General features: G+C 42.4%; 1 protein-coding gene across 4 annotated transcripts in view; it reads left to right on the top strand.

The window, feature by feature from the left end:
* The window catches only part of LOC130362272 (pericentrin-like), a 57,309-nt gene that overhangs the window by 22,741 nt on the left and 7,113 nt on the right, over positions 1–27,455 (top strand). For all 4 annotated transcript variants that reach the window (XM_056566464.1, XM_056566463.1, XM_056566461.1 and 1 more), the window contains exon 9: positions 17,633–17,800. In XM_056566464.1, coding sequence (XP_056422439.1) covers positions 17,633–17,800 — 168 coding nt within the window. The remainder of the gene's footprint in view (positions 1–17,632; positions 17,801–27,455) is intronic.

A 27,455-nucleotide genomic window follows, 5' to 3' on the forward strand; every position in this document is an offset into this window, starting at 1 on the left:
GGATAGCGGGTGCTACCTATGAGAAAATTTGAAATTACCAGACCTGGGCCCCACAGCGGCATCAGTAACCCATATATTGCCTGAATGACACAGCCTGGAGTTGGCTGATGCACGGGTACACACCAGGGCTTCACAATCCCCCCCCAAAAAAGCACCACCATTTTTGAAAAAAATTTTGGATAGCGGGTGCTACCCACGAGAAAATTTGAAATTACCAGACCCAGGCCCCACAGCGGCATCAGTAACCCATATATTGCCTGAATGACACAGCCTGGAGTTGGCTGATGCACGAGTACACACCAGGGCTTCACAATCCCCCCAAAAAACACCACAATTTTAGAAATTTTTGAAAAAGATTTTGGATAGCGGGTGCTACCCATGAGAAAATTTAAAATTCCCAGGCCCAGCAGCGCCATAATTTTTTGGTTTGAAATTTAAAACAACCTTTGCGTGTCCCGAACCCTAGCGTGTGGGTACGAAGGACCAAATCTAACAAGCCCCCACAGGGCTCATGTGGCCGTGAGATTTAGGCGCAACGTCTCAATTGCCCTGACTGGCCATTGTTTCCAAGACTTCTCGCCAAGGCAAACCATGTGAAGAACAATGTGACACCGCCATGACCTGCACACATGGTATGCTGAAGGGCCACTGAGACTTGTCCGGGCAGTGGAGGCTTAAGACACAGTGGAGGATGTGGAGGCGGAGTAGCACACGGTCGCAGGACCAACGAGCTGACAGAGTGTAGCAGGAAGCAGCATTGAGTACACACCAGGGCTTCAGAATCCCAAAGAAAAAACTAACATTTTTAAAATAATTTTAAGAATATTTAGGACAGCGGGTGCTACCTATATATTGCCTGAATGATACACCCTGGAGTTGGCTGATGCATGAGTACACACTAGGGCTTCACAATCCCTCCAAAAAAATACAACAATTGTAGAAATTTATGAAGAAGACTTTTGGATAGCGGGTGCTACCTATGAGAAAATTTGAAATTCCCAGACCCAGGCCCAGCAGCGCCATCAGTAAACCATATATTGCCTGAATGACACAAGCTGGAGTTTGCTGATGCATGAGTACGCACCGAAGCTTCACAATCCCTAATAAAAAAGACAAACATTTTTGACGAAAAATGTTAACCATATATTACCAGAATGACGCAGCCTGGAGTTGGCTGCAGCATGAGGAGACCATTGAAATGTGTGATTTTTTTATTTGAAATTTAAATCAAAATTTGTGTCCCGGACCCCGCCGTGTGGGTACAAAGGACGTAATCTCACAAGCACCCACAGGGCTCATGTGGCCGTAAGATGTAGGCGCAACGTCTCCATAGCCCTGACTGGCCATTTTTGGTTTTTGTAACTTTGTTTAAGAACAAGCGCATATCCAAAAGTCCAGAAGACTATAATGCAGGACGGTGGACCACCAAAAGACATTCTTCTATAAAATAAATTTTTATGAAATAAAGAACCAGAGTTCATCCCTCTGCGTATTTTTTTTTTGAAAATTTTACTTAATCACACGCAACAATCGTTCAATGGTGTAATGGTTATTATTGTGGAAAATTCAAGTTTATTACTGTGATAATTATCAGAAAATTAAAAAAAAAACACTACCCAAGAGTGTTTAATAACCCCATACATTGCACCATAAATGTTGAAATTTAAATTAAGCATGTATGTATGTATTTCAAAAATCCTAAAATTAAAGGCCCAAGCCCAGAAGCATCATGAAGTCAAGTGGTTCCAAAAAGACACAGGAGCAGTAAGGAGTAGGCATCAGCAGCACCCAAGAGGCTTTAATAACCCCTTACATTGCACGATCACTCGCGAGATCGAGCAATAACAGGTGTGTTATGCCCTCAGATGTCCGGGGCTGCACGGGCGCTACACTGAACGGACCAGCGTGTGTCTATCTTTCACCGACAGGTGCGGGTAACCCGCTGAACCCCGTTCACGATAGGGATCAGGGATTGCAATTATTTGCCAGGAAAGAAGAATCACAATTAAGCGGGGTCATAAGCTCGGGTTCATTAAGTCCCTGCCCTTTGTACACACCACATGTCTCTACTACCGATTGGATGGTTTAGTGAGGTCCTCGGATCGGCCCTGGCGGGGTAGGAGAAGGTCCTAGCAGAGCGCCGAGAATTTAAAGATCATAGTTGAAATTTGCATTATGTATTAGCTACTGCTAAACTTCCAAAAATTGAATGCCCAAGGCCTGAGGCATCAGGGAGGCAATTATTTCCTGAAAGACACAGAATGAGCCAGGAGCAGTACCCAAGAGGGTTTCATAACCAACCCCTTACATTTAAAGATCAATGTTGAAATTTGCATTAAGCATGTATTTAGCTACTGCAAAACATCCAAAAATTGAAGGCCTGAGGCATCGGGGAGGCAAGTAGTTCCCGAAAGACACAGAATGGGTCAGGAGCAGTCATTCGCAGTACCCAAGAGGGTTTCATAACCCCTTACATTTAAAGATCAATGTTGACATTTGCATTAAGCATATATTTAGCTACTACTAAACATCCAAAAATTAAAGGCCCAAGGCCAGAAGCATCAGTGAGGCAAGTAGTTCCTGAAAGACACAGGATGAGCCAGGAGCAGGCATTCGCAGTACCCAAGAGGGTTTCATAAACCCTTACATTTAAAGATCAATGTTGACATTTGCATTAAGCATATATTTATCTACTGCTAAACATCCAAAAATTAAAGGCCCAAGGCCAGAAGCATCAGTGAGGCAAGTAGTTCCTGAAAGACACAGGATGAGCCAGGAGCAGGCAATCGCAGTACCAAAGAGGGTTTCATAACCAACCATAATTGGGAAACGTTGGTGTAGCAGCATGGTCAATCTACTCTGAGGCAAACGTCAGTCTCTCCACATTTTTAGTGGACAGACGAGTTCGTCTTGGGGTGACTATGGCCCCGGTCGCACTAAACATCCGCTCTGATGGCAAACTACTGGCCGGGCAGGGCAGCTTTTCCAGGGCAAACTCTGCTAGGTGTGGCCATAAATCAAGTTTGGCTGCCCAGAAGTCCAGCGAATCTTCAATGGTTGTTGGCATGGCCATGTCAAGGTATGCCACCACCTGCTGGTTCAGGTCCTGCTCCATGTCTACCTGCTGCTGATGAGTTGCTTCACTATGCGGGTGAAGAAAGCTACTCATCAGCGACTGTAGACTCAGGCTGCTGCTGATTGAGCTGGTACTGCTCCTGCCACCCCTCCCCTCCCCAGTAGCCATGGCAGTGGAAGGTGAGTGCAGAGGGCCCCCCGAGTCAGATCTGCGAGTGGATGGACCATGTGGCCGATAGGCATCAGCCAACTGACTACGTAGAATCTCTCTGTAGTAGGTCAGTTTGTCCTCCCTCTCAGTGGGTGTAAAAAAGGCCCCCATTTTGGGACGGTAGCGAGGTTCTAATAAGGTGGAGATCCAGAAGTCATCCCGCTGACGAATTTTGACAATTCGGGGGTCACTACACAAGCAACTGAGCATGCATCGTGCCATTTGCGCCAGTGACTCGGAGGGACTACCTGCCTCCATCTCCACTGCATACTGCATCCCTGCCTCCATCTCCTTGTCGCAGCGCGGACACGATGTTCTTCCCGTTGTCGGACACCATGGTTCCCATTTTCAGATTTCGTGGAGTAAGCCATACTCGGATTTCTTTACGAATGAACTTTAGCAGTTCCTCCCCTGTGTGACTCCGTTCGCCAAGGCAAACCATGTGAAGAACAGTTTGACACCGGCGTGCCCTACACACATGGTATGATGAAGGGCCACTGAGATTTGGACGTGCAGTAGAGGCCGAGGACACGGTGGAGGATGAGGAGGTGGCGTCGCACGCTGTAACAGGACCGACTGCCTGGGAGCAAGAGCGTGGAGGAGGAAGCGGTGTGACCTGTCCAAGTTGCTGTTGTGGCTGTGCAGGAACCACATTTACCCAGTGGGCCGTAAAAGACAAGTATTGTCCCTGCCCGTAGTTACAGCTCCACACGTCGGCGCTGACGTGCACTTTTGAACACACTGACAGGCTCAAGGACTGGCCCACCTTTTCTTGTACAAACGTATGCAGGGCTGGTACTGCCTTCTTCGCAAAGAAATGACAGCTTGGGACTCTCCACCTTGGTTCGGCACAAGCCATCAATTCTCTGAAAGGTGCAGAGTCCACCACTTTAAAAGGGAGGGACTGCAACACCAGCAAATTGGACAGGAGCACATTCAACTTCTGCGCCGTTGGATGAGTGGGCGCATACTGTTGTCTCTTGGACATGGCTTCCAAGAGACTGACTAAAAGCGGGAGAAGCAGGAGCGACTGAAGGAGGGTTTGACACACAGCTCCCTTCGGCTGAGGTGGTGGAGCCTTGCCTGGATGAAGGAGGGAGCGAATGGCCACTGGGTGATGCAGCAGGCTGGACCACTACATCGGAGCCACGGTTCTCCCAGGCCGCTTTATGGTGGCGAAGCATGTGTTGACGCAGGGCCGTGGTGCCGACATTGGGACCCTGGCCACGCTTCACCTTCTGCCGACAGATCTTGCAGGTGGCTACGTGAACCTCCTCCGGATGCCATATGGAAAAACTTCCACACCGCCGAGTAGCTGATTTTCCCACCCGCAGTCCGCACTAATTGACTGCTACTGGCACCGTCTCCAGGAACCCCTGTTCCACTATCTCCCGGAAAGGTAGGCTGCCGCGAAGCAGGTGGTCTCCCCCGGGCACGTTTGGCTCCTGATTTTCCACTCCTGCCACCACGCTGACTGCCAACAGTGCTACCGCCTTGCTGCCTCAAGGGCAACCTGCAACTCTCTTCTCCTGATGATGATGAAGCCCCTTCTGCACCCGGCTTCCAATTGCGATCGGCTTCATCATCATCAACAGTTGTGTGCACGTCACTGATGTCCTCCTCAGGTTCCCCAACAGTGTCTGCTTCAGGACCCTGAACACTTTCAACACCGCCTCCCACGTCACTCTCCGCATCACTACTTGGCCGCCTAGTGGAGCAAGTGGCGCATGTCTCCTCCCCGTCTTGGCTGTCCAGTAGCTGCTGACTGTCCTCTATTAGATCGTCCTCAGTAAATAGTGGAGCTGAACCCACAGCATAAGATACTTCTCTAGGAGAGGGAACAGCATAGGACAAAGGCAATGGGAGGACAGGGACTGCTCCCGGGCCATGCCAACTGAGGGTTGTGTCTGAGGAACCCACCGACTGTTGACTGGGGGGTGTCAGATGTCACTTGTGGTGATGTGGATGAGCGTGTTAACCAATCGACTACGGCAGATGGGTTGCTGGTGGAGACACAACCGCTGGCTGATAACGGGAGCTCAGGTCTCTCGCTGCGACTCCTGCTGCCACTCGCCCCAAGTCTGCTGCCAACTCTGCCTGAAGTATTTTGGCCTCTGCCACTCCTCTGTGCATGTCCAGGCACTTCTCTGCCTGACATACTTAGTGCGTTTATGAGGGTATTACAATATGCTACACTACTGTTTAAACAGTATTTGTCTAGAACAGCAGCAGGTGATTACTTACGGCTGTCCTTTCACAGTATGTAGGCTCTTGACAGATTAACAGGTACTAGATGGTACCTTGGATGTACCTATGCGGTATGCACTGATGAGGGCAGTACTATGCGTAACTATTCACAGAAAAAACTCTGTATTTTTGTAAAACATCAGCCAGTGAATACTATTGTTTGGACTTTGACGGTATGGAGCACCTTGACAGCTTAACAGGTACTAAATGGTACAATACTTGGATGTACCTATGCGGTATGCACTGATGAGGGCAGTAATATGCCTATTAGCAGAAAAAACTCTGTATTTTTGAAAAACACCAGCCGGTGGATACTATGGTTTGGACTTTGATGGTATGGAGCACCTTGACAGCTTAACAGGTACTAAATGGTACAATACTTGGATGTACCTATGCGGTATGCACTGATGAGGGCAGTTATATATGCGTAACTATACGCAGAAAAAACTATAAAAAAAAAATTAAAAAAAACAGCCAGTGAATACTATTGTTTGGACTTGCACAGTATGTAGCCCCTTGACAGATTAACAGGTACAAAATGGTACAAATGCACTACAGTCCATTGAAAAATCGCATATTTCTGAACAGCAGCAGGACCCAACAGTGCAGCACCACAAAAAAAAAAAAATCAAGGGATTAAACCCTAAATTGCACTCTGTCACACAATTCTGAGCAGCAGAAGATTTGTGGAGAAATGAAGAGATAAGATGCTTCAGAAAGTTCAGGCAGCTTGGAGATCTGTATGAGGCAGCTGACAGCTATCTGCCCCTCTCTGCTGCAATGCTCTATAACGTGAATAGGAGGTTTAGCAATCAATGATCCTTCTCAGAGTAACAGCACAGCACTCTGCACTCCTGCCTTTCCCTAATGCTGATGTGAGTAGCAGTTGCAGTGTAACGCTGTGGTATGAGCTATTCACACACACACACACAGTCCCGTCCTCTCCATCTGAGTGCATAGATGAAATGAAGAGAGGCCAGATGGCCGCCGATTATATAGGGCCTGTGACATCACAGGGGTCAGTGAACACTGATAGGCTGCATCTCACATGTGATTCAGGGTCAGCCCGCCTACCTTCATTCCCGCCGCTGTTTCCCGCCCTCCCATAATCCTCTTCCCCATGTACTCACATGTGGATCCGCCATCTTAGCTCTCCAATAGCCTGGAACGCTGTAAAATGGAGTTTAATAAAGCGATTCGTGCGATAGAATCGCGGCGATATTCGCATTAGTTGCAAATCGAATTTTTCATGAAATTCGTAATGAATTCAGGTTCGTTAACTTCGATTTGCTCATCTCTAGTGCTGATCATTCTTTGTTCATTTAACTCCAGTATTTCATGTGTGTTTTTACAGTGTGTTGCTTTAACTAGTGTTGTCCCTTGTTCTTCAGTTTGTTCTGGTTTCTGTGTAGTCCCAATGTCTGTATTTTTAGTTGCTGGCTATATTCAGTTTCCAAGTTGCTAGTTCCTTGTTTCAGTCTTGCTTTTGTCTTTGGGTCCTAATTCTTGTTTATTGCCACTTGGGTTAGTTTGCAGGGTTATTATAGGGCTATTTGCAGGGATAGTGAGACTTAGTGGAGTCTAGTGTTAGTGTTCTGGGAAAGAATAGGTTAAGCTAGCTAAGGTCAGTTTTACCTTACCTGAATTTTGAGACTTACATTTAGGACCCAGTATATGTATACCTATATCTCTCTTCTCTCAGGTAGAATCAGTGGAGTCCGTGTTTACGTGAACATATGAATGTGGTACATCAGAATAAAAAAGATTTAAAATCTATAGGACTTTTTGTGCAAAATATTCCACCTAGAAGAGGTGATAGACAGAAGATGTTATTGCAAAAGGAAACAGAATTTATACCCCACACAGATTCAATAGGACCTTTTGGGTTTAAACACACAGAGCGGAGTAATCAACTTTTTTTGTATATAGCACTAGACAGTTTTTGGAAAAACAATAACCGGTTAAAACATGTTACTGAGAGTCATAACACTGCTTATAATTATTATATAGATGTTTTTAATGATGTTTGATAACGTTTGTTAATAAAGTTTTTCGTATTGCATAAATAGGATGAGGGAGTTGGAGGAAGTTGGAGGTCATTGATTAAGCGCAGGTGCGTGAAACGATTAGTTAGCCAGGCATTTGTTGTATGCCCTGTTCCTTAATAAGGTTTACCGCTGAAGATCAGAGTGCCTACATATCTTCCTTTGAGAATTTGTCTCTGCTAGACTGGATGAGCACCGGGAGCTCAGCGAGGAAAGGGTCCGTGAGTAGCAGTTGTGGTGCGATTTTAGTGCGGCTCCTTCTTATCCTAGTGGCAGTGCCTATTCTGGACTGTTTCTTGACATTGGAGAATCAGTGGAAAGTTAAAGCGTACCTGTGATATCACACAAAAATAATAAAATAATGCTTATATGTGTTACTCTCTAGGTCAATCAGATGCTTTACATTTTTTATGCATTTAGCTTCTGTATTTGGCTTACAAATCCCTCCGCTCTGCTGTTCATTCATTCTGACATGCACTGCTCAGGGAGGGTCATGTCTGAGACAATGGTTTATTTACTCACAGTTCTTATCTTCTATGCTCCTGGTTTTATGCTACTTGTTTTATGATTTTACTCCTCTGTCATCCAACCTGAGTGATGCCTCTGCTCTTGTTAGTGACTGCACACCTCCCCTGCCTGCTGCTGCACAGATCTGAGTATACTGCTGAGGATAGCAGTGGTCAGCAGGGCGAGCAGAAGCAGTCAGCCTTAGGGCTCATTCACATCTATACCACAGCAGGATGCTGGGAGATATGTTTCAACAGTACATAAACATATGCTGCAGCATACCCATAAATGCCTAGTATGTAAAAGTTGCCAAAAGTATGTCAGTTTAGACCTGTTTATGTCCCTTGTTTGTTTGTGTACAATGTTTTAGTGGGTTAAAAAGTTATGCATGCACTAGTTTTCTGTACCAAAAAAAAATATATATGTTTTTTCCCCATAAAAGGATATTAGTGATGTATTGTATAGCATTGGGTAGGGGGACCTGCACAATTGTTTTCTCTTCTGATTCCCCATGTTGTTTCAACTCCCTAAAAATGAGTGAAGAGGCAGCCCAGCTCACAGCAAATACCATCTCACAGTCCCGTACTGACAAGGATTTGCAGGTCCTGTCAGTGTGTAGAGCGGAAGCAGGAGCCATACACTGAAATGTGCACAACGTGGGCTCCACACTGACAGGACCTTACCTGGAAGCACAGCTTGTGTAGGCAGGGAGTGAATCAACATGAGGAATCAGAAGAAAGAAGGAATGTGCAGGTACCACTACCCCCATCACCCACTACACTTGCAGGATGGTATGAGACCACATACATTCATATCATCCTGCTGAGATCACATAGCCGACTCCAGTACACCCCTTATGTAAATCACAGCCCCTCATTGCAGCATCAGCACACTGTATTGTAATGATGGGTACACCCATCTGATGGATTCACTGTTAGATGGGGTACAAAAACCCTCATATCTCGGTCTTTGGGGGGCAACCTAAGTTTCTAGTGGGTGTTAAAAAGTCAGCATGTTTGGGGAGGCCACAGTTCTCTTTAAAGGGGTACTCCACTCCCCAGCGTTCAGAACATTTAGTTCCAAACGCTGGTGCGGCTTCGGGGGTCGCCACGCCCCCTCATGACATCACGCTCCGTTCCTCATGACATCACGCCTCCTCCAATAGACTTTCACGAGACGGGGAGCGTGATGTCACAAGGGGGACCCCCAAAGCCGCAACAGCGTTCGGAACTAAATGTTCCGATCGCTGGGGTGTGGAGTACCCCTTTAGAGTAGGGTCACACGTAACGGATCCACAGCGTATTTTATGCTGCAGATCCGCCGGTGACCTGACCCATTTTGTGCAATACGCCGCTACGAGCAGCCACATAGAGGGTAATCGAATGCACTCTGACATTGCGGAGCAGCTGCGATGTCTGAGTACACTGCACATTACTTTGTAATGGCATGTACACTGCACATGGCCTCAACTCAGACATCGTGGAGCAACCACGATGTTTGAGTACACTGCACCGCGATGTCAGAGTGCACTCGCCAACTCGTAGGCCCCCTGTGTGGCTGCTCGTAGTGGCGGATTGCCGCTTCGAGCAGGCCAGGGGTGGAGCAAGGCAGGGGAACGGGGGTGGCAACCGCTGGAGGCAGAAAATGGGTCGGGTTACCGGCGGATCCATTATGTGTGACCCTACCCTTAACCCCTTAAGGACTGAGCCCTTTTTCGCAATTCTGACCACCGTCACTTTACGAATTAATAACACGAAAACACTTTTACCGAATATTCTGATTATGAGTTTGTTTTTTCATGACATATTCTACTTTATTTTGGTGGTAAATTTTCGGCGTTAATTGCATCCTTTTTTGGTGAAAAATCCCAAAATGTCATGAAAATTTTGCATTTTTCTAACTTTGAAGCTCTCTAATTGTAAGGAAAATGGATATTCACAATAAATTTTATTTTTCTTCACAAATACAATATGTCCACTTTATGTTGGTATCATAAAATGAACATATTTTTGCTTTTTGAAAAAATTAGAGGGCTTCAAAGTAGAGCAGCAATTTTCAAAAATTTCATGAAAATTGCTAAATCTGAAGGGACAGATGTTACAGAACTACAACTCCCAGCATGCCTGGGCAGTCGAAGCATGCTGAGAGTTGTAGTTTGGCAACATCTGTAGGTCTACCATTTGGGCACCACTGTAACAGTGGTCTCCAAACTGTGACCCTCCAGATGTTGCAAAACTACAACTCCCAGCATGCCCAGACAGCCTTTGGCTGTCTGGGCATGCTGGGAGTTGCAGTTTGGCCTTCCTAGTGGTTGCCACAGTAAAGATCGTTTTGCTTTCACTTTCAATTCCCCCCCCTACCGTCGATTCCCTACCTGAGCAAGGATCCAGCAGGCTCCAGCGAAGATCCCAGGTCCCCAGGCATCTTCTCCTGCAGGTACGGCCTCCATCTTCCTCCCAGATCCCCTCGACATCCAGGGGCGGGCAGAACAGGGGTTGCCATGGCAACCCCCTGTCCTGCGCTGCCATTGGTCAGAACTCCGTTCTGAGTAATGGCAGGGGATAGGAGGAGATCGCAGCTCTGCGACCTCACTCCTATCCCTTAGGCTGATCGGGGCTGTTGCTGACAACTCCGATCAACCCTATTTTCCGGGTGATCGGGTCACCAGAGACCCGATCAGCCCGGAATTGGAGAAAATCGCATGTCTGAATTGACATTCGATTTTCTCCGATCGCCGACATGGGGGGGTCTCAGGACCCCCCCTGGGCGATGTGCCGGGGTGCCTGCTGAATGATTTCAGCAGGCATCCGGCTCCGGTCCCCAACCGGCTAGCGGTGGGGACCGGATTTCCCACGGGCGTATGGATACACCCTCGGTCCTTAAGGACTCGGAATGCAGGGCGTATCCATACGCCTTGTGTCCTGAAGAGGTTAAAGGGGTACTCTGGTGGAAAACTTTTTTTTTTTTAAATGAACTGGTGCCAGAAAGTTAAACAGATTTGTGAATTACTTCTATTAAAAAATCTTAATCCTTTTAGTACTTTTTAGCAGCTGTATGCTACAGAGGAAATTCTTTACTTTTTGAATTTCTTTTTTGTCTTGTCCACAGTGCTCTCTGTCTGTGTCAGGAACTGTCCAGAGCAGCATAGGTTTGCTATGGGGATTTTCTCCTGCTCTGGACAGTTCCTGATATGGACAGAGGTGTCAGCAGAGAGCACTGTGGACAACACAAAAAAAAATATTCAAAAATAAAGATATTCCTCTGTAGCAAACAGCAGCTCAAAAGTACTGAAAGGATTAAGGTTTTTTAATAGAAGTAATTTACAAATCTGTTTAACTTTCTGTCACCAGTTCATTTAAAAAAAAAAAAGTTTTACACCGGAGTACCCCTTTAAGCTGTTTTCTTAGATATATAGATTCATCTAGTGTGCACATTTGGTGGATTTAATGAAGAAAACAGCTTAACTCCTTAACAACGCAGGACATATATTTACGTCCCGCGCCGGCTCCCGCGATACAACACGGGGTCACTCGGTGACCCCACGTCATATCGGGTCAGTCCTTGCGGCCATCAACGGCCAGGGCCCGCGGCTAATACCAGACATCACCGACCGCAGTGATGCCCGGTATTAACCCTTCAGATGCGGCGATCAAAGTTGACTGCCACATCTGAAGTGAAACCGAAAGCATCCTGGCAGCTCATTAGAGCAGTTTGGGACCGCCGCGGTGAAATCATAGTGTCCCGAACAGCTTGCAGGACACCAGGAGGATCCCTACCTGCCTCCTGCGTGTCCGATTGTCGAATGAGCGGCGATAACACTGATGAATGCCATGTTAATGCATGGCAGTGAACGTGTAAGAGATCAGTGTATGCAATGTTATAGTTCCCTATGAGGGTTGTAACATTGCAAAAAAAAAAAAGTGAAAAAAAAGTGTTAATAAATGTGATTTAACCCCTTCCCTAATAAAAGACAGAATAACCCCCTTTTCCCATAAAAAAAAAAGCTATGCGTCAATGTCCAAACTATAAAAATATATAGTTAATTAAACCGCAAGGTCAATGGCGTACACGTAAAAAAAAATTCAAGTCCAAAATAGCGTATTTTTTTCACTTTTTATACCATTAAAAATGAATAAAAAGCGATCAAAAAGTCCAATCAAAACAAAAATGGTACCGATAAAAACTTCAGATCACGGCGCAAAAAATGAGCAATCATACCACCCCGTACACAGAAAAATAGAAAAGTTATAGGGTTCAGAAGATGACATTTTTAAACATAAATTTTCCTGCATGTAGTTATGATTTTTTCCAGAAGTACGACAAAATAAAAGCTATATAAGTAGGATATATTATTTAACCATATGGAACTACAGAATAATAAGGTGTAATTTTTACCGAAAAATACACTGCGTAAAAAGGGAAGCCCCCCAAAGTTAGAAAATGGAGTTTTTTCTTTAATTTTGGGACACAATGATTTTTTTCCCCATTTTGCCGTAGATTTTTGGGTAAAATGTCACTGCATAGTAGAATTGGTGGCGCAAAAAATAAGCCATAGTATGGATTTTTAGGTGGAAAATTAAAAGGGTTATGATTTTTAAAAGGTAAGGCGGAAAAAAAGGAAATGCAAAAACTGAAAAATGCTGAGTCCTTAAGGGGTTAAGGGTTAGGTCACATGTGCTGTATTTTGCTATGTGTTTGCTGCTGCGTATTTTCCTACCCATTGATCTAAATGGGAAAGAAATAGGCAGCAGCAAATATGCAGCTAAATACAGCAGGTGTGACCCTACCCTAACAGGGTTAAATAAGACTAGTCTTCTAATTCTGCTGTAGCCTGGAAAGGATTGCTCCATTTATTCATCTGGATTGGCACCCTAATAGATCTTGTGAAATGCCACCAAAAGGTATTCAAACCTGTACTGAAACAAGCTTTAGTATAGTTATACACTTCAATGGACTAAATATAAAATAATGTCTGGTCTGCTTTAAGCAGAGATACATTCTTAGGGTGCATTCACACCACGTTTTAGCAATATGTCAGCCAGATTTTGGCGGGAGAATTTAAAAACTGGCTGCTGCCGTTTCCCAACCAGACCCACGCTGCACCCCATTCGTTTGAATGCACGGACCACAGTTTTAAGTCTGGCAACAAAACCCAATACAGTAAAGAAATGAGCCGACCGGAGTCACTATTTGTCCGGCTTATTCAAATGAATGAGGTGCGGCCCGGGTCAGGCGGGAATACAGCAGCGGCCAATTTGAAAAATTCTCTTTCCGCATTTGGTTGCCATATTGCAAAAATGTGCTGTGAATTCACCCTTATTCGAGGGCTAGAAAAGTGTGCTTTTCCAGCAAATAAAACACGCTACTTGTGACGTCATGCGGTCTACTCTATGCAGGTATAACTTTATATGTAGACTATCTAGTTCTTTAGTAGTAACAACTTAATTTATGCCATAGATTGCCTTTTCACAAGATTTCATTTAAACATTTGTTAGAAAAATTCCTCTGGTTAGTAAATCCATTGAATGTCTTTTCTAGGTCTCCTCAAATAATACTGTTGCTATAGTTTCCTATGTATTTTTGACAGGTGTCAGCAGTGAGCGTACCTACATACACTGTGCATGATTATATATCTTTCTTTTAGCTCATGGAAGAAATACTATTTTCACAATATTTGAAGCATTTAAAGGGGTTTTCTAAGACCTTTCTTTATTCTACAGTCATGGCCAAAATTCTTTAGACTGACACATTCTGGTTTGCCTCTTCAGTGTTTGTAGATTTTTTGTCAGATGTTTCTATGGTTACTGAAGTAAAATTATAAGCAATCTATAATTGTTTAAACTTTTATTGACAAATACAAGAAGTTTTTGCAAAAGACCCAATAGACTGCACTCAACATCTTTTATTCATTCATGTGTAGGCGTTCGGCAGAGGAGTCAGGGGCACTCCGGGATAAGTTGTTTCACAAGTTCTCATGCTTCTTCTAGCCGGTGTGCAACGTCCGTCACCACAATGGCATCATATGAAGGCGCCGGGCGGCAGACATGCAATGAAACATGCATCCATATCTAATCATGTGACAAAATAAAGCAACAGGGAGTAACCATTTGTAATCTTGAGAACAAAGTGTATGAAAGAAACATCTACGCAAAAAGAGGGAGGCTCATTGGACACCCCGGTCTCCTGTACCTGTTCCTTGCTGTCCTTGAAAGCCAATATGTATTTTCCACAGTAAACCCCTTTGTAAAGAACATCAAGTTATTTCCCAGATATGTCGACGACATACTGGTAATCTGTGAGGGGACTGAGTCTAATTTCAATGATTTTGTTTTCTTTTTGAATGACATTAATAAAGAGAACATGCTCTTCTCTTCTGTTTTCGGAGGTTTGGGGCTTGCTTTCTTGGATGTCAAGCTAAAAGTTGTTGGCACTGAGTTAACCACACAGGAGTATCGAAAAAGTATCGCTTATAACTCCCTACTCCATTTTAACAGTTCCCACCCTCCTCACTTTAAAAAAAGCATTCCCTATTCACAATTTCGCTTAAGAAAAGTGAATAGTGATGATCAAGTGTTCCAAAAACAAGCCACTGACTTGAAAAAAAAAACACCTGTTAGAACGACAATACCCAGAGGACATTATTGAGGAAGGTTTTGCAAAAGTCTCTACTGTAAAACGTATAGATTTACTAAAACCTAAAAGTGGTTGTGATCAAAACCCTAAGAGGTTCAGTTTCTCCTTGGCAAATTCTAACTTAAACAAAATTGTAGCCAAAGCTATAAGGAACAATTGGTACATTATAGAGGCAGATCCTGATCTTAGAGATGTAGCGTCTAATTCCCCATTGATTACTTATTGAAAAGATAGAAACCATTAGAGATAAACTAAAGAGATCAAGTAATGTAAAGGATACTATCAAAAATTTAGGAAGCAAATGGCTCACTAGTTTTAGCCCCATAGGCAATTATCCCTGTGGTACCTTTTCTTTTTGTCCTTATAATTTGGCAGCTAAGTGCGTGAAACTGGGCAGTCATCTACACCCAGTTAAAATAGCTAATAACTTGCCGCACGCCTTTTGTAGTTTACGTGATCTTGTGTTTGTGCGGCTTTTTTTATGTGGGCAAGCAAGACAATTCGTCCACTCCACGTTCGTTTCCAAGAGTATGTTCCTTCTATCAGAACAGGAGTCATCGCTCAAAGATTTGTTGCACACATGAAGGAAGCCCACAATAGCGATATCACTTCAATGAAGTTTGCTGGCCTTGAAAGGGTTAAACAACCCCCTGCTCGTCATTCCTGCCTGCTATGTAGGGAGGCGCATTGGATAGTGGAGCTCGATGCCGCTGGGCTATTAGGGCTCAATGATCGGGTCGAAGTGGCTCTTTTCCTTTAATGTTTTTCCCTTGATATATCCCCTGTCCAATGAGCATCCCTCTTTGTTTAGATGTTTCTTTCATACACTTTGTTCTCAAGATTACAAATGGTTACTCCCCATTGCTTTATTTTGTCACATGATTAGATATGGTCACATGTTTCATTGCATGTTGGCCTTTGTTGACGTCCGCCGCCTGGCGCCTTCATATGACGCCATCGTGGTGACGGACGTTGCACAGCGGCTAGATGAAGTGCGAGATCGCGCGCAACAACTTGTCCCGGAGTGCCCCTGCCTCCTCTGCCTAACGCCTACACATGAATGAATAAAAGACACGTTGGATGGTGAGTGCAGTCTGTTTTATTCCTTTTTTTACAACATTAACACCACCGATATCCACGTCCCCTTGGGATCCCAGCATTCCCTCTCCTATTTACAGCGAACAGACCCTAGTCCTGCATGTGCAGGACTGTTTGTCCTATTATCAATATTTACAATGTTGACCCTTCACTTGAAAGACTTCTGCAATTCGCCCTGGCAATTGGATTGAGATCTGGAGAGCTTCCTGGCCATGGATTCAAAATTACAATGTTTTTTTTACCAAACATTGTTCATCACCAAATTGCTCCTGGATTGTTGAGAGAAGCTTCTGTTGGAGGACAAACTGACATTCTGCTGGAAGTACAGGGATTGAATTGCAGAGAACTAGGGTAAACGTATTTTCTCTGACACAGCTCCCTTTAGACTGTTTTGGACATCTGGAAGAATGACTGTCCAGAGAAGAAAAGGTGAGCACTACCATGAGTCCTGTGTAATGCCAACATTAAACTTGAGATCATGTGTGGAGATGTTTTTCATCCTAGCTAGTGGGTTCACTCACAATTTTGTCTAAGAGCACTTCCCTGAAGAAAGAAGGATAATAACGATTCTTTATTTTATATAGTGCACACAGATTTCGCAGCGCTTTACACTGAAATTGGACTCTGTCACCCATTGGGGCTCTCAATCTTAATTCACCAGTATGTTTGTCTTTTTTTGTTTTTGTGTGGGAGGAAACCAGAGTACCCAGAAAAAACCCATGCAAACATGGTGAGAACATACAAACTTGTTGCAGATGTTGTCCTTGGTGGGATTTGAACCTAGGACCCGAGCGCTGCAAATCAACAGTGCTAACCACCAAGCCACCATGCTGTATCTAAACATCCTCCATCCATCAACTTCTCCCAACAATTCAGGACCAATTTGGTAAAGAACAATGATCATGATAAAGCACCATGTCACAAGGTAAAAGTGATAACTAAGTGGTTTGGTAAACAAAACATTGACATTTTGGGTCCATGGCCAGGAAACTTCCCAGATATCTGTTCCATTGAGCACCTGCAGTCAATCCTCAAAATGTAGGTGGGTAAATAAAAAACACAGAAATTATGATAAATGCTAAGCACTGCTTAAGTAAAAATGGGTTGTCTTCAATCACGATTTAGCTGATTTAGTTGATACCCAGAAGTCTTAAAAAAGAAGGATGAACACAGTAAAAATTGCGTCTTTGCATAAACTTGATGTATGTAATAAAAGTTTTTTTTTTTGTTTTTTTTTAAATGTATTGAATGATTATAATTGTACTTAGGTATACCATAGAAGCATCTGACTAAAGCATCTCAAAACTTTTGGCCATAACTATATCCTCAGGATCAATATGTGATTGGTGGGGTGATGACAACCAGCACCTTGACGGTCAGCTGTTTACTAGGACCATAGATCCCGCATATACAGTAAGCAGAGTTGGAAGTAGACAGCTCTGTACATTGTGTAGTGCTGGGTTATTGCAGATCAGCACCCACCGAAAAAACTAGAGCTGAGCTGCAGTAACCCAGAATGGCCATTATACAATGTATGGAGTCCTCTGCTTCCAGCTCCTTTCACTGTGTATTTTGGGTGCCATTGCTTCAGGAAACTGATGTGTTGGCACCGTATCAATCAGACCATAAATAAAAAGTCCTAAAAAAACATATTTTACAGAAGAGCTTGTCATAAGTCAAGAATGGTATCCTAATAAAATATGGTTTGGGAAAGCCACTATAGACATGTGTACAAAATCACACCCATACCTTCTGAGCATGTACACCATCTGCAGTACTGTTTGCCATTTATGTGCTTTTGTTTTTGTTTTACCAGATTGACCTTCTGCTTAGTGGCAATGATCGACATGATCTAAGAACCACTACATTAAACAGCCAGATTTCTGAGTTACAAGCCCTATTTGACAAGGAAGAGCAAATCAACACTGAGTTAAGAAGAGACAAGACATTGCTAGTTGACCATATATCTTCCTTACAAACCCAGGTAATGAACTGAGATAGCAGTTATTGAATAATTTGTTACTACATGTCACTGTCCCCAGTTACATTGCGTGGTACCATTGTAGAGGTCACATATCACAGAGTAGACAGATTAGAGGGATAGAAACTGAGGCTATGCCCACAAGAGAACCATATCACTGTTTCATAGTTCTTAAAATGTAATTTTTATTTAGATATATTAAAAGAAGCACATCAGACAATACAAAAAAGCCCTCCAACAGGAGTATACCTGAACTATAAAAAATACAGAGACAAAATGATAAGTAAAAACCTAAATTACAGGGCAGATGTAAAGTCTGTGCCAATAAACCTAGTATAAAGTTCAGATGAGATCATTTTGAACCAAATGCAACATAAAATGTCCCAAAGCGTTTCCCTGGGTGCTGCCGGGTTCATCAGGGAACTAAAACTGGCATAACAAGCAAAAAAACAAGATGTAAAGCTAAACATGAAACAGATTAAAAGGATAAGTAAAATAAGAGACCACAATAAATTGTTGATAATTATACCCTGGCTTCAAAAAGAGTCACTTACTGCTACCCTGTACCTAGATAATGGGAGAGAAAGGTCCTCTATACTCTGATTCAGTCAGAGAGCTGTGGCTCATCAGAAGATGTCTGTATCCATATAATGAGGAAGCAAGTAAAGAAATAGACTGCCTGTTATATATGAATATTCTGGTAATAAACCTGTTCTCACTGCTCAATATCTGTTTAAATTATGCAGAATCTAAATGGAGGGAAGGATTAGTAATCTGACTGTATCCTTATCTGTATGTTCATTCATGGTGGGGTTCCTATTGGGTGGAGCTAAGTATCTTACCTCAGCATTAGATGTGATTGTTAGCTTCTTAAATATGAAATGAGGTTGATAAATATAATTTACTGTAAAATAAGAATTAATGGGATCTCAGTCAACTTTGCTAATAGTCTTGATTCAAATTGATTAAGTTATTTGTGTCTCCATGGTAAAAGACTTATAAATACTGTATAAACCTTCTCTTCATATGTCTCCTCCTGCTTGCTAATCCACCAAACGTATTTACACAAGACATAGGGCACATATACTGTCTTGGCTGTAAATTTGGCACCCCTGAAATTTTTCTAGAAAATGAAGTACTTCTCACAGAAAAGGATTGTAGTAACACACGTTTTGCTATACACATGTTTATTCCCTTTGTGTGTATTGGAACAAAACTAAAAAAGGGAGGGAAAAAAGCAATTTGTACATAATGTCACACCAAACTCCAAAAATGGTCTGGACAAAGTTACTGGCACCCATAACTTTTTGGTTGCACACCCTTTGGAAAAAAATTACTGAAATCAGTCACTTCCTGTAACCATCAATAAGCTTCTTACTCCTCTCAGCCGGAATGTTGGACCACTCTTCCTGCTCCAGGTCTCTCTTATTGGAAGGGCACCTTTTCCCAACAGCAATTTTAAGATTTCTCAACAGGTGTTCAATAGGATTTAGATCTGGACTCATTGCTGGTCACTTCAGAACTCTCCAGAGCTTTGTTGCCATCCATTTCTGGGTGCTTTTTGATGTATGTTTGGGGTCATTGTCCTCCTGGAAAACCCAAGATCTCGGACGCAAACCAAGCTTTCTGACACTGGGCTGTACAGTACGACCCAAAATCTGTTGGTAATCCTCAGATTTCATGATGCCTTGCACACATTCAAGGCATCCAGTGCCAGAGGCAGCAAAAGAACTCCAAAACATCATTGAACCTCCACCATATTTCACTGTAGGTACTGTGTTCTTTTCTTTGTAGGCCTCATTCCGTTTTCGGTAAACAGTAGAATGATGTGCTTTACCAAAAAGCTCTATCTTGGTCTCATCTGTCCACAAGACGTTTTCCCAGAAGGATTTTGGCTTACTCAAGTTCATTTTGGCAAAATGTAGTCTTGCTTTTTTATGTCTCTGTGTCAGCAGTGGGGTCCTCCTGGGTCTCCTGCCATAGCGTTTCATTTCATTTAAATGTTGATGGATAGTTTGCGCTGACACTGATGCTCTCTGAGCCTGCAGAACAGCCTGAATATCTTTGGAACTTGTTTGGGGCTGCTATCCACCATCCAGACTATCCTGCATTGACACCTTTCATCAATTTTTCTCTTCCGTCCACACCCAGGGAAATTAGCTACAGTGCCATGGGTTGCAAACTTCTTGATAATTTTGCGCACTGTGGACAAAGGCAAATCTAGATCTCTGGAGATGGACTTGTAACCTTGAGGTTGTTGATATTTTTCCACAATTTTGGTTCTCAAGTCCTCAGACAGTTCTCTTCTCCTCTTTCTGTTGTCCATGCTTAGTGTGGCACACACAGACACACAATGCAAAGACTAAGTGAACTTCTCTCCTTTTTATCTTTCCAGTGGAATCTTTATATTGCCCACACTTGTTACTTGCCCCAGGTGAATTTAAAGGAGCATGTCATGCTTGAAACAATCTTATTTTTCCACCATTTTGAAAGGGTGGCAATAATTTTGTCCAGCCCATCTTTGGAGTTTGGTGTGACATTATGTCCAATTTGTGTTTTTTCCAATTTGTGTAGTTCCAATACACACAAAGGGAATAAACATGTGTATAGGAAAACAAGTTTTACTGCAATGAGGAATACTTCATTTTCTAGAAAAATTTCAGGGGTGCCAACATTGACGGCCATGACTGTAGAAGGGAATATGGCTGCAAATTTGACTAAAACAGTGTTTGTCTGTAGTCTGTTACCATGGAGACACATACAGTAGGCCTTCATAACCGTTGTAGAAACAAAATGGTAGCTAATCAAGGCTATTCAAAAAGCTTTTTTTTTCCAGTTGGTTGTAAAAGTGTAAATAATCTTTAAATGGTCACTGTCATTTCAACTGTCATTTAAAAAGTAATAGTACAAGCAAATATAAACTTTTGTAATATATTTTGCAGAGAAAAATGCATCTATCTCCTTTTGACAGGCTACATTCCTGCCCCCCCCCCCCCCCCTGCAAATATTCATTCTCTGCTAAAGTCTGTCTTTAGTAGAGAGGGATAGAATAGCTGTCTTTTGTGGTGTGACAGCGAGGGGGATATATGTGGCTGAAGAAAGACAAACAGACTACAGTACTTTATGAGTATTGGATCTCACTCTAGTGCTTGATTCACAGCTTACACTGCTCAGTACTGCTCTATAAGGTCCTTTTCGCTGCTGCTGCAGCTTCTGAGGGTGTGCTATAGTAGTAAATGAGAGCAGGATCTCTTCTTCTGTGTGTTTTCAGTGTATGGAGGCTCTTATACCAGTCAGTCTCTACCTGCTAGCTCAGGAATAAGTGAAAATTAAAGATAACCCCTGGAGAGCAGTAATCTGTTTTAAAAATGACATATACAAGTGAAAAAATGGTCAGAAATGGTGCTACATGCTCCTCATGTAGACACACATCACAGATTATCCTGAAATTTACCTGAAAAGACATTTATGCTTTAAAGGTTTTTTTTTAATAAATTGCTCTCAAGGTGGCCTGAAAAAGAATAAAGAAAAACATACTCACCTGCTGCCAATCCCCCACTGGGGCTGTTAGTTAGTGGTGCTAGTCTCAAGCGGGGCATTGCTGACAGGTGAGTATGTCTTTTCTTCTTTTTTAGCCCTCTCTGAGCTCTGTTTAATAGAAAATGAATTACTTATCTGGGCAACCACTATAAGGTTACATATTTTGACAAACCAAGATTAGTTGACCTTTTCTAGCAACATTGAAAGAATCACAAATCTGTATATACTACTTTGCTATAAAATTTCCTTCCACTAGATGGCAAAAGGATTTTATGTGATATGAGAATAAATTAAGTTCAAATCTGTGAACTATTTGTTCTACTACATTAACTTGTAAAATAATTTGTAGCTTGTAACTGTATAATTAAAGAACCTTCTTCTCTTTGTAATGTTATGTATCTGAGTGTAGCATGTTGTCAACATTTCAAAAACCTAATTAAAAAAGCAGCATTTTTTATTATTTTTCATGTATGAGGAATCTTTTAACTCTACAGTCGGTTTAGCTGTGACGTCAATGAACTGAAGTCTGTGATTACTGGATGCTGCTAGATTACTGATGGTTGATGATTCATACTGTCTATTCTTCTATGAAATGTAAACTGAATATATATATTACATACAAGGTACACAAAGGTCACACAAAAAAAATCTATATAACACAACAGCAGAATGTAATGTAGCAAAATGCTAGTTAGTAGAGCAAGCCAGACGGATAATGCAGAGATTCCAGGGAGAAGAAAAAGTCCTGGGTGTCAGACGCAGACCATAAAAAAAAGTAAAAATTGTGATATATCCAGTAACTTTCTGCTTTATGGTCTTACGCCCAGGACTCTTTTCTTCTTCCTGGAATGTTTGAAGGAAGGGGACTCCTTATGCCAAACTGGGAGGGCAAGTGGACAACTTTTATGTCCATTTAAAACTGTGTTCACTCCTGCCTTTCTTATTTCTATGGTTCTGCTCCATAACAAGAGCAGAACAATAAAAATGATAGTGGTGCAGGATCTATAGCATGATGGACACCATTGGCACCTCATGGACCCCAGTGACTATTGTGTCTGGAAAAGGCCATGCATTACATAATTATACTGTAGCGCTGCAATATTCTCTGTAGCATTTTTGACAGAATCTGACACAGGCATGGCCTTTTCTTGTAAACTTTTAGTTCTTATTACTTGGGGGTTTAGTTTGGGGAAGCAATCAGCTGACTCTGCACAGTTCATGTTATTACTTATACTTGTATTAGGTTGGTTCAGAAGAAGGTAAAGTATAACAACATTCAGAGTGAATCATTATTTTCTGCACCCATGTACAAAGATTTCAAACTTGGAGCTTTGTATGGGGTCATACTTGGGAAAGGAAAAAACAAAATCACTTATTTGCAAAAGGAATTCCCCCCCCCCCCCCCCCCCCCAGCAGCTCTAACGCCTTGGTCATTAAGTGTTTCCCTTCCTTGCAATCTGTTGTACACTGCCTAATAGGAGAAATCTGTCTCTAGTCACAGCCTTAGCGGGAGGGAACACAAGAAGTAGAGGTGGGTTTAGCATGTGCTATGTGCAGGAGAGAGAAACAGCCTAGACTGTGTACATGCATTCTGAACCAGTCTGCCTCCTAAAGATTAACTACTTTTCCTGAAAGGAAGAACAAGGCTTCCTTCTCATCTCTTACCACCCAGAAACTCAGGAATGGTGTCCCAGGACAAAAGACAGGAAGTGGGGGCAGGGCTAAGCATGTGCTATGTGCAGAAGATGGGGAGAAAAAGCCTTGGCTGTGTACCTGCAAACTAAGCCAGTCTGTCTGCTGAAGATTATCAACATTGTTCCAGAAAGAGAAGGCTTCCCTCTCATAAAGCTCAAGGCAGCTGTCCCTTGTGTAAATACCAGTGTAACTAATGATGTTTGTCCACAGTGCTTCAGTGTAATCTCTTCCATCCTTCCCTTTAGCTTCTTAGCAGCAGTTTAGTGTTTGGTGCAGTGATCTCCAAACTGTGGCTCTTCAGCTGTTGCAAAACTTAAGCTCCCAGCATTTCCTGTAAGCTTTCAACTTTTTGTTTGGCTTAGTGTAACTCCTACCTTGCACTGTTGCTGCTTCTTTCATCTCTGCACACATAGCATAATGCAAAGCCAGAGTCTCCCTCACCATTCCATCTATAGAACTGTACTGTGTAAATAATTACCCTAGCACAGAACCAGCCTGTTCAGGTCACTTACACCAATACTGGTGATGGCTTAGCAAACAGGTGCATGTCTTGTGCAGTGGTTGGCCAGTGCAGTAAGGGAAAGAAAGTCCATGTGTTAATACTGCTGGCAAACAGCCTAGCTCTAGTCCTGCCCCTGAAATGGAGAGAATAAGAAATAGATGTGCCCTGTTGAGTGGACTCTTGGTTGTTCAGTAACAGGGAGAACATTAAAACCACCTTGTCAACACTCTGAAAGGTCAATCTAACAAAGCCATCCAGGTTTTTAAAAATCTTATGAAACATCAGGTACACTTCATAGCTAAAACTGCCTGATAATATATATTCTTTTTGCATATTTTGGCCACGATAAGAGGTATTTTTTTGGTAAACTATTTAAAAAACTTTTTATACCAATGTTATACTTTTATGTTTAAAATGAGAAGGGACACTGCAGGTAAGTACTGTAGCAGCAATTGTAGTAGGTATGCATGAGCCTGCTTCTGTTGAAGTTTTTGCATGTCACCTTCAGTTACCTATCCCATTGGTATCAGATGATAAGAGACAAAGTAGATTAGCTTCTGATTTTTAGTTCTATTACACTGTAACTGCTCTAGCTTAAGATTTGGTCTGTTATCTTCTGTGTTCTTGGCTTAGTTTCCCAATCTTTCTGTACTAGTCAGTGGTGACTTGTGTCCTTGCTTGTTGTCTGGTTTATTTGTTATCAATTTCATACTCACTCAGTTTTTATGTTCCTATTTATTCGTATTTATTCTTATTCTAGTCAGCTATGATTAGATAGCTACGGAACACTGAAGGGCCATTTGTAAGGCTGGCCATAGAAGTTAGTGTTGTCAGCAGTTTTTCACTGATAATCTGATGTCTGTGGGGGTAGTCAGACATCAATGGCTATTCATTCTCAGGGAGGATCGGATTTTATTGTTCCTTCAGCGCACCATCCTAGCCCATCTGTTGTATCATATGAGTATTGCCAAGTTTGAGGTTATTTGAATATTATGAATAATGAAACCCCTACTGTAAAATACATATCAACATAAAAGCATCAGGCTACAGGCTGGGATATATATTATTTGTAGGTTCTGGAACAATGTATGTAATACACACCAGCTGCTACAGAGCTGCTTTTGTAATAGGGGTAGAATGCTAATGCATTCCTCTGGCCTAAAATAAAAAGGGGTTCCTGAATCCTCCCATGTCATAAATATGTGACGTTTTTGAAAACCCAACTTTGTACTTTACAAAGTTCCTCTACTTTCATATTCATAAGAAGAAAGGAGGAGACGTAGCACAACTGTCTAAAAGTAAAACTGTCCTTGTTGCCCATAGCAACCTATCAAATTCAGCTTTCATTTTTTAAACTGCTCTACTAAACTAAAAGATGGATTTTGATTGGTTGTTATTGAGAGCAAAGACAGTTTTACTTTAAGACGATAAATAAGGCCTAAAGAGTTTGTCATACTGAAGATCTTTCTCATATTGAAGAACTTTTAGAATAAATTCCCACTTGCGTATATTGCTGCATCTTTTCTGCAGTGGATTTTGCTACCCATTGAAGTCACTATATAGAAAATTCAGCAGCAGAAGATCTGCAGTAAAATAGCCAAGGGCAGGGTCACAAGTAACGTATACACAGCGTATTTTGCGCTGCATATTCTCCTATAAGCAGATACACAGGGCTACTCCGCCTCCAAACCTCACGGCACACGCAGGGCTGCCTCAGCTAGCCCTGTGTGTCTACTCACTGGGAAATGCACAGCGTATTTCCCGCTGTGCAGCGGATTTTGTGCGGTGTGAAATATGCTGTGTATACGCTACATGTGACCCTATCCTATGTGATCACACACACAGTCAAATTACTGCTAAGCTGTGACATTACCATGTGCAAGGTCCTGGAAGGGCTGTAGTGAAGCTTATCTTGAGTAGCTTGATTAAGATGCATTTAAAGGGGTACTCCGGTGGAAAAAAAATAATTTTAAATCAACTGGTGCCAGAAAGTTAAACAGATTTGTAAATTACTTCTATTAAAAAATCTTAATCTTTCCAGTACTTATTAGCTGCTGAATACTACAGAGGAAATTCTTTGCTTTTTGGAACACAGTGCTGCTGACATTATGAGCACAGTGCTCTCTGCTGACATCTCTGTCCATTTTAGGAACTGTACAGAGCAGCATATGTTTGCTATGGGGATTTTCTCCTACTCTGGACAGTTCTTAAAGTGGACAGAGATGTCAGCAGAAAGCAATGTGCTTGTGATGTCAGCAGAGAGCTCTGTGTTCCAAAAAGAAAAGAATTTACTCTGTAGTATTCAGCAGCTAATAAGTACTGGAAGGATTAAGATTTTTTAATAGAATTTACAAATCTGTTTAACTTTCTGTCACCAGTTGATTTAAAAAAAATTTAAAAAAAGTTTTCCACCAGAGTACCCCTTGTAAATTTCTTCTATTTAATTTCTTCTTAGTTTAGGGGTTAGATCAATCTCAGTGATTATAAATGGGAAATACCAGGATATGTACCATATGGTGTAAAATAAAGGTGCAATGTTAAGGTAATGGGAATCCTGCATCAAACCTGTCTTTCTTAAAGGGGTACTCCGGTGAAAAACATTTTTTTTTTAAATCAACTGGTGCCAGAAAGTTAAACGGATTTGTAAATTACTTCTATTTACAAATCTTAACCCTTCCAGTACGTATCAGCTGCTGTATACTACAGAGGAAGTTCTTTTCTTTTTTAATTTATTTTCTGTCTGTCCACAGTGCTCTCTGCTGACACCTCTGTCTGTCTCAGGAACTGTCAAGAGCAGGAGCAAATCCCTATAGCAAACCTCTCCTGCTCTTGACAGTTCCTGAGACAGAAGAAACCCACAAGAAAACACTCTTAGTAAATCAGGGCCAATGTTGTAAAACCTTGAAAAATATGTTATTTACAACTTAGTATGAATCTGATAGTAGCTAACATAAACATTGAATGGTCTGGGGTATGGAGTAGTACAGTCCTGACATCAGCCCAAACCACTGTCCCTACCTACTTGGATGATCCACCCTTAACAGTGGCCCCCAACTTGGTTACGGTCCCTGCTCTGGTCTAAGTGCAGGGCATCAAGAATGACCAGACAGTCCAAATCAGAACCAGTCGGGCAAGAAGGTACCAAAACAACAAAGAAGATCCATTCATTACACAGACTACCTGGAAGCCCCCTTGTGTAAAGTCATGAAAAAGGTAGTGAGAAATAAAAGGGGAGCTTCTGTAAAAATTGTTACCCATAACAATTAGATATGCCTTGTACAAGTGTCGAGTAAAAACCTTCATGGTGAGTTTGTTACGTCATTCTTTGCAATCCACATGTTGAATAGCAGAGAAACATTTTGTTCTGGGGACGCTTTATGTGCGTAGGGTGTATGAGATACAGTACAGCATTGTCACATACACTGTATGCATTTGAAAAACTCATTGGAGAAAACAGATTCTCTGCCAAGTAATAAAATTGACACTAATTAGAGATTGTGTAATCTGCCATTCTCCGTACCTTAGGTGTTTGCATGGAGCAGAACTTGTGGACGAGATTGTTTCAGGCCTCGATTTTGAGTCTAATTTATGTCTTTATAAAGCTGCCATATGTGTTAACGCTAGAGGCTCAATGGGATCTCACTGACAGCTATGACTTTAGTGCTTTAGTGCTAAGCATTCATAGCTGTCATTTGTTGCTGTCATCTGCTGAAAAACATGGGGAATTTCTATTGCTTGTCAAAAAAGAGTGATCGAGATCTGAGCACCCAGCATTCAGTGTCATTACAGTGAGCCATGGTACAGCACTGTCCATTACAGGTATAAATAAAGTAAAAGTACAAAATACAGTCCTAATCTTTATATTGTCTTCTCCCACCTCATTTTCCACTGTATAGCACCTGCTGGATACAACCATGACCA

The sequence above is a fragment of the Hyla sarda genome, chromosome 3, assembly GCF_029499605.1.
Source record: "Hyla sarda isolate aHylSar1 chromosome 3, aHylSar1.hap1, whole genome shotgun sequence".
Lineage (NCBI taxonomy): Eukaryota > Metazoa > Chordata > Amphibia > Anura > Hylidae > Hyla > Hyla sarda.